The 8,252-nt window shown below is 45.8% G+C and overlaps 1 protein-coding gene across 4 annotated transcripts in view; it reads left to right on the forward strand.

Moving 5' to 3' along the window:
* The first annotated feature begins 6,605 nt into the window (after positions 1 to 6,605).
* LOC108292637 (transient receptor potential cation channel subfamily C member 4 associated protein) overlaps positions 6,606 to 8,252 on the forward strand; it is a 78,813-nt gene continuing 77,166 nt past the window's right edge. For all 4 annotated transcript variants that reach the window (XM_017513643.2, XM_037733092.1, XM_017513662.2 and 1 more), the window contains exon 1: positions 6,606 to 6,857. In XM_017513643.2, the coding sequence (XP_017369132.1) occupies positions 6,690 to 6,857 (168 nt within the window). In that variant the 5' untranslated portion in view covers positions 6,606 to 6,689. The remainder of the gene's footprint in view (positions 6,858 to 8,252) is intronic.

Here is an 8,252-nt window from a genome sequence, read left to right on the forward strand (position 1 = left end):
CTCACTGCAACCTTTGCCTCCCGGGTTCAAGAGATTCTCCTGCCTCAGCTTCCTGAGTAGCTGGGATTACAGGTGCCTGCCACTATGCCTGGCTAAGTTTTGTATCTTTAGTAGAGATGGGGTTTTGCCATGTTGGCCAGGCTGGTCTACAACTCCTGACCTCAGGTGATCCACCTTCCTCAGCCTCCCAAAGTGCTGGGATTATAGGCATGAACCACTGTGCCCAGCCAGCTTACAGGTTTTTAAAGGCAGGAGGGCAGAGGCTACAGGCGAAGTCATAATCAATAAATGGGGGCTGTACATTGGTTCCACCTAAAAAGACAGAACATCTCCAACCGGGGGCGCACAGGTGGATTCAAAGATTTTCTGACTTGTGATTGATTAAGGAGGCAAAGCTTTGTCTAAAAATTCGGGATCCGCAGAAAAGTGCTGGGATTACAGGCATGAGCCACAGCGCCTGGCTGAGAGTCCACATGAATTTTAAGATTTTTTTTCTATTTCTGCAAAAAATGCCATTGGGATTTTGATAGAGATTGGCTTGAATCTGTAGATTGCTTTAATTAATGGACACTTTAACCATATTAAATCTTTTAATCTATGAACACAGAATGTCTTTCCACTTATTTCTGTTTTTATTTTATTTATATATATATATTTTTTTGAGATGGAGTTTTGCTCTTGTTGCCCAGGCTGGAGTGTAATGGCGCCATCTCGGCTCACTGCAACCTCTGCCTCCTGGGTTCAAGTGATTCTCTTGCCTCAGCCTCCTGAGTAGCTGGGTTTACAGGCACCTGCCACCACGCCCGGCTAATTTTTGCATTTTTAGTAGAGATGGGGGTTCACCATGTTGGTCAGGCTGGTCTCGAACTCCCAACCTCAGGTGATCCGCCTGCCTCGGCCTCCTAAAGTGCTGGGATTACAGGCTTGAGTCACCACACCCGGCCCTTATTTATGTCTTTAATTTCTTTCAGTAGTGTTTTATATTTCCAAAGTGTAAGTCTTTTGCCAGCTTGCTTGTCTATTCCTAAAAATTTTATTCCTTTTGATGCTGTTGTAAATAGATTATTTTCTTAATTTCCTTTTAAGATTGTTCGTTACCAGGTATAGACACACAACTGATTTTTTTTTAATAGACAGACTTATCCTCCCAAGTAGCTAGGACTATAGGCACCGGTGTATCTGATTTTTGTGTGTTGTTTTTGTATCCTACAACTTTATTGAATTTGAGTCCTAACAATGTGTGTTTGTGTGTATGTGTGCGTGTGTGTGTAATTTTTAGGACTTTGTACGTATAAGATCACGTCATCTGCTAACAGAGATGTTGCAGAGATATTCTTCCTTTCTAATATGGATGTTTTTTATTTCTTTTTTTTTTACTAATTGCTCTGGCTAGAACTTCCAGTGAGGCTAAAGGAATAACTATTAAGTCAAAAAGTTTGGATTTCTTTATGACAATTCATATTGCTAAAAAAAAAAAAATGCTTTCCAGAAAGGTATATATTAATTTATGTTCTCACCATTAGCATTCCACTCTTGGTAACATCGAGGATAGGCATCTTTTTATACATTTACTAGGTATTTTCCCTTATAAATTACTTGTTCCTATTTATTTTTCTACTATATATATATATATATATATATTTTTTTTTTTGAGACGCAGTCTCACTTTGTCACCAGGCTGGAGTGCAGTGGCACAATCTTGGCTCACTGTAACCTCTGTCTCTCGGGTTCAAGCGATTCTCCTGCCTCAGCCTCCTGGGTAGCTGAGACTACACACCACGTGACCACCACGCCCAGCTAATTTTTGTGTTTTTGGTAGAGACGGGGTTTCACCATCTTGGCCAGGATGATCTCGATCTCTTGACCTTGTGATCCACCGGCCTCGGCCTCCCAAAGTGCTGGGATTACAGGCGTGAGTCACCACCCCTGGCCTCTACTATATTCTTTGACTTATCTTTGTAATTTTGTAGCATTTCATGCATCTGTTAACTAAGCTATTGATCCCATCAACAAATGCTATGTACTGTGTGCCAGACACCATTGTGGGTGCTAGGGATGGATGCAGCAAAGAACAAAAGAGGTCAAAATATTATAAGCTAGTCAGGGGGAGGGGGTGACAACTGTAGGTCAGGTGGAGGTAAGTGGCTTTTTTTAAAGCAGGTAATTGAGCTTTGAGTCAGTGACATGTTTAAAAAATCAAATAAAAAGGAAGTTATAAAATGAAGAGTATAAGAGATCTACTATACCACTACTGTAGGTGGTCAGGGAAGATCTGTCCCTGGGCAGAGATCTGGTGATGAGAAAGCAAGCCATTCAGAGATTTGCTTGGGGATGAGAACTCCAGGAAAAGGGGGAAGTCATTCTTCACAAGTTCTGGTTATTGACACTTTTACAGAATATCACTTGCTTTTTCCCCCCAGAATTGGGGAATTTCATATAAAAACTCTGATTTTTGGCTTTTCTGTAAAGATCAGAAGATCTGGCAGCAATCTGCTGGAGGTGCATAGAGACCAGTCCTTTTATTTCTATTATTGTATTTCAATCAGGTTTTTGGGAACAGGTGTTGTTTGGTTACGTAAATAAGTTCTTTAGCGGTGATTTCTGAGATGTTGGTGCATGCATCACCCAAGCAGTGTACATTGTATCCAGTGTGTAGTCTTTTATCCCACACCCACCTCCCACCCTTTCTCCCAAGACCCCAAAGTCCATCGTATCATTCTTATGCATTTGCATCCTTATAGCTTGGCTCCCACTTATGAGTGAGAACATATGATGTTTGGTTTTCCATTGCTGAGTTACTTCACTTGGAATAATGGTCTCCAGTCTGGGTGCAGTGGCTCATGCCTGTAATCCCAGCACTTTGGGAGGCCGAGGTGGGCAGATCACTTGAGGTCGGGAGTTTGAGACCAGCCTGGGCAACATGGTGACACCCTGTCTCTACTAAAATATAAAAATTAGTTGGATGTGGTGGTGTATGCCTGTAATCCCAGCTACTTGGGAGGCTGAGGCAGGAGAATTGCTTGAACTCAAGAGGCAGAGGTTGCATTGAGTCAATATCATGCCACTGCACTCCAGCCTGGGTGACAGAGCGAGACTCCATCTCAATAACAATAATAATAACAATAATCGTCTCCAGGTTGCTGCAAATGCCATTATTTGTTCCTTTTTGTGGCTGAGTAGTATTCTATGGTGTATACACAGTACAATTTCTTTCTCTCTTTTTTTTTTTTTTTGAGACAGAGTCTTGCACTGTTGTCCAGGCTGCAGTGCAGCGGCACGATCTGGGCTCACTGCAATCTCTACCTCTTGGGTTCAAGCAGTTCTCCTGCCTCAGCCTCCCGAGTAGCTGGGACTACAGGCGTGTGCCACCACGCCCAGCTAATTTTTTTGTATTTTTAGTAGATAAGGGGTTTCACCATGTTGGCCAGGATGGTCTTGATCTCCTGACCTTGTGGTCCACCTGTCTCGGCCTCCCGAAGTGCTGGGATTACAGGCGTGAGCCACCGCGCCTGGCCATATGTACCACAATTTCTTTACCCACTCATTGATTATGGACATTTAGGCTGGTTCCATATTTTTGCAATTATGAATTGTGCTGCTATAAACATGCATGTGCTAGTATCTTTTTTGAATAACAGCTTCTTTTCCTCTGGGTAGTTACCCAGTAGTAGGATTGCTGGATCAAATGGTAGTTCTACTTTCAGTTCTTTAACAAATCTCCATACTGTTTTCCATAGTGGTTGTACCAGTTTACATTCCCACCAGCAGTGTTGTTCCCTTTTCACCACATCCACCCGACTTCTATTACTTTTTGATTATGGTCATTCTTGCAGGAGCAGGGTGGTATGGCATTGTGGTTTTGATCTGCATTTCCCTGATCGTTAGTGATGTTGAGAATTTTTTCATGTTTGTCAGCCATTTGTATATCTTCTTTTGAGAATTGTCTCTTCATGCCCTTAGCTCACTTTTTGATGAGATTGCTTGTTTTTTTCTTGCTGATTTGTTTGAGTTCCTTGTAGATTCTAGTTATTAATCCTCTGTTGGATGTAAGATTTTCTCCCACTCTGTAGGTTGTCTGTTTACTCTGCTGATTGTTTCTTTTGCTATGCAGAAGGTTTTTAGTTTAATTAAGTCTCATCTATTTATCTTTGTTTTTGTTGCATTTGCTTTTGGATTCTTGGTCATGAAGTATTTGCCTAAGCCAATGTCTAGAAGGGTTTTTCCAATGTTATCTTTATGGTTTCAGGTCTTAGATTAAAAGTCCTTGATTCATTTTGAGTTTATTATTATTATTATTATTTGAGATGGAGTATCTGTCGCCCAGGCTGGAGTGCAATGGCATGATCATAGTTCACTGCAACCTCTGCCTCCTGGGTTTGAGTGATTCTCCTGCCTTAGCCTCCTGAGTAGCTGGGATTACAGATGCCCACCACCACACCTGGCTAATTTTTGTATTTTTAGTAGAGACGGGTTTTCACTGTGTTGGCCAGGCCGGTCTTCAGCTCCTGACCTCAAGTGATCTGCCTGCCTTGGCTTCCCAAAGTGCTGGGATTCAGGTGTGAGTCACTGCCCCCAGCTGAGTTTATTTTTGATTAAAGTGAGAGATGAGGATCCAGTTTTATCTTGTGGCTTGCCAGTTATCACCATTTGTTGAAAAAGATGTCATTTCCCCACTTTATGTTTTTGTTTGCTTTGTGGAAGATCAGTTGGCTAAAAGTATTTGGCTTTGTTTCTGTGTTCTCTATTCTGTTCCATTGATCTATGTGCCTATTTTTATACCAATACCATGTTGTTTGGGTGACTATGGCCTTATAGTATAGTTTGAAGTCAGGTAATGTGATGCCTCCAGACTTTTCTTATTTATTTATTTATTTATTGAGATGGAGTTTTGCTCTTGCTGCCCAGGCTGGAGTGCAATGGCGCGATCTCGGCTCGTGGCAACCCTCCTGGGTTCAAGCGATTCTCCTGCCTCAGCCTCCCGAGTAGCTGGGATTACAGGCATGTACCACCACACCCAGCTAATTTTTGTATTTTTAGTAGAGATGTGGTTTCTCCGTATTGGTCAGGCTGATCTCAAACTCCCAACCTCAGATGATCCACCTGCCTCAGTCTCCCAAAGTGCTGGGATTACAGGAGCAAGCCACTGCGCTTGGCCTCAGATTTATTCTTTTTTGCTTATTCTTGCTTTGGCTATGCAGGCTGTTTTTTAGTTCCATATGAATTTTAGGATTTTTTTCTTTCTAGTTCTATAAAGAAGGATGGTGAGACCACTTCTTTTAGATGGAGTATGAGGATGCTAACCAGAATGCCTGTTCACCTGGGAGAGTCCCTTTTATGCCTACTGTCCAGAGGTAATTATTTATTGTGTCTATTCGTTCTTTAAAGTGTTCTGGTTTGAACAATTAGTTACAGCCATCTTAGTTGAGTCACAATCTTCACCATTCCCTCTTACATCACACTTAGCTCTCCCCGCCCCCCACTTTTTTTTTTTTTTTGAGACGGATTCTCCCTCTGTCCGGAGTGCAGTGGTTGGCTCACTGCAACCTCTGCCTCCAGGGCTCTTGCAATTCTCCTGCCTCAGCCTCTGGAGTAACTGGGACTACAGGCGCATGCCGCCATGCCAGGCTAATTTTTTGTATTTTAGTAGAGACAGGATTTCACCATGTTGCCAGGCTGGTCTCAAACTCCTGAGCTCAGGCCATCCACCCACTTTGGCCTCCCAAAGTGCTGGGATTACAGGCGTGAGCCACCATGCCTGGCCCTCTTTCATTTTTATGACAAGCCCCTTGCTAGAAAGGGAAAAATTATGTGTGTATTGGGTGCAAGGAGTCAGAGCCATCCTGCCACAGAAGTTAGCTTAAAGAATGAATATGTGGGCTCATAGTAGAAATAACCTGCTATCTGGTGGATAGAAATTAGGACAGGGTTTCCCTTTGACAGAGAATGTGATGTTACAATTTACTAATCCCTTTCCCTTCCATTATTTAATTTCACAACAACCTATCCAGTTACACAACTTAGCCAGTTTGAGACTGTGCGTTTCTTTCTGCTGTTTTCCCCTGTGACCTGCATTTCGCGATAAAGAGTCCTAGGCCGTTCTGCTCACCACTGTATCCCAGACACTCCACCTTTCCCCAGATATGGTTCAGTGTCGGGTGCAAAGAAAGCCCCAGGAACTACTGATTGACCGATCAGGCTCCCAGGACCTATAGCTGGGGTGACCTGAAGAGGACACTGAGGCGCAGGGGCAGTTTGCGATGACTTGGTCGAGGTCCGTGGCGAGTCACAGGCTGAGAGAAGCAGGCAAGGATCAGACTCGAGAGCCTGACTCCTGACCTGAAGCCCAGGATCATTTCTTGGCCAGCTGCCTGCATCCTCCCCAAACAGGCGGGGAGAAATGGGAGAGTGCGCACGCAGGGACTGGTCTCAGACCTCGGGAGATTTAGCCTAAATGCTGGGCCCCGGGGCCAGAGGCACCGGAGGTACCGGAAAGACCTTATCTCTTTTCACACCGGCCCCGCTGCAGCGCAGGACTACATTTCCCAGGAGCCTCCACGACGCGCACGGTGCCACGCGGCTTGCGCCTCCGCCGACGGCCCGCTGGGGGCGCTGCGGCGACCCCTCCGCCGCCCCGTAGAAATCTCCGGGGCCCGGAGGCCGCTTGCTTCCTGTTTGTCGGACGAGGAGACATGGCGGCGGCGCCGGCAGTGGCTCGGTCCGGAGCTGGCCGAGGCAGACGGTCGGCAGCCACAGTAGCGGCTTGGGGCGGATGGGGCGGCCGGCCGCGGCCCGGGAACATTCTCTTGCAGCTGCGGCAGGGCCAGCTGACCGGCCGGGGTCTGGTCCGGGCGGTGCAGGTACGAGGCTGGCCCAGGAGGGGCGGGGCGGGGCGGACCAGGCGGGAGCTGGCGAGGGACCGGGAAAGAGGCCTTTCCAGGCCGCCGCTGGACGGGCCAGACCCCCCTTGGCTGGCCGCAAGGCCTCCCTGTGAGCTGCCCGGACGCTCTCAGCCGCAGCGGGGCCGTGGGAAGCAGCTGGCTTGATGTCCCTTGTCAGTAGCCGAACGGGGCTGGGCTGCTGTGGGCACTGATGGCGTGTATGAACCCTGGGCCCAGTTTCTGGATCCTTCCTCCCTTGCGCCACGTCTGCATGTCTGGGAGACCCTGGAGAGTTTGTTTTAGTCTCTATGGGCTTTGAGTTTCTCCCCTGTGTATTGGGCGTGGGGGAGGGGGTCATCATTGCATCCCCCAGACGGTTCCCAAGCGTATCATAAATGTCATTTTCTCAGGCCTTTCCTTGACATTCTCTCCTCCTGCTTTCTAAAGTAGGTCCCCGTTGTTATTCTGTCACAGCCGCGCATTCGTTTCGTTTACGTTACTTTCTTAGTCTATAATGTCATATTTCTTTGTTGTCTGCCTTTTTCTCGCCTGTCTCCCACATTAGGCTGAGTTCCAGCGGGTGCAGAGACTGTATCTGGTTTGCCAATGTAGAGCGTCATGGTTAAGAGGGACTCTGGAGTCAGGCCTGGGTTCAAAGCCCTGCTCCTCTCTCTTGGTTGGGCAGGTTACCTTTCTGTGCCTCAGTTTCCTCACTTGTAAGATGAAGATGAGAATTAGTAACCAACCTTTTAAGATTGTTGTGGAGACCAAAGGGGACAATTGTGTAAAGCATTAGTGCATTTCTGGTGCATAGTAAGGGCTGAAAGTAGTTAGTTAATATTAAGTATCTGATTTATAACAGGTGCCCAACATATGATTATTATTTTTGAGTGAGCGAAGGACACTGCTTTAGGGTAAAGCAGAATGATTAAGACCCAGTCTCCTACTTCACCCTGCCCCACCTCAAACCTTGCTAACACACCTGTAAAACATTAGCTTTATTTAAACGACAGCTTTTGCGTAAAGGAAGTTTGAAGGATACTCAAGAAACTAATAAAGTGGTTGGTGGGAGTGAGGTGGGAATTGAGCTAAAGGGAGAGAGAATGGGAGTGAGACTTTTCACAGTATAACTTTATGTTTAAATTTAATTTGCATTTCACTTTCTCAAATGACAAAAGGATGGAATCAAAGGCTAGGTGGTCTGTGTGTATGGAGGGTGGTGGATGAAGGGAGCAGTTCTGAGTAAGAAATGGTTTCCTGGGCGTCAGACAACCTTTTTAGCAGCCCTTTTTCCCCCCTTGTGTTCTTCTCTCCCTTACTTAAGATCCTGTAATCCCAGCACTTTGGGAGTCCAAGGCAGGCAGATCACTTGAG

This window comes from Cebus imitator, unplaced genomic scaffold (genome assembly GCF_001604975.1).
Source record: "Cebus imitator isolate Cc_AM_T3 unplaced genomic scaffold, Cebus_imitator-1.0 Scaffold18, whole genome shotgun sequence".
NCBI classification, from domain to species: domain Eukaryota; kingdom Metazoa; phylum Chordata; class Mammalia; order Primates; family Cebidae; genus Cebus; species Cebus imitator.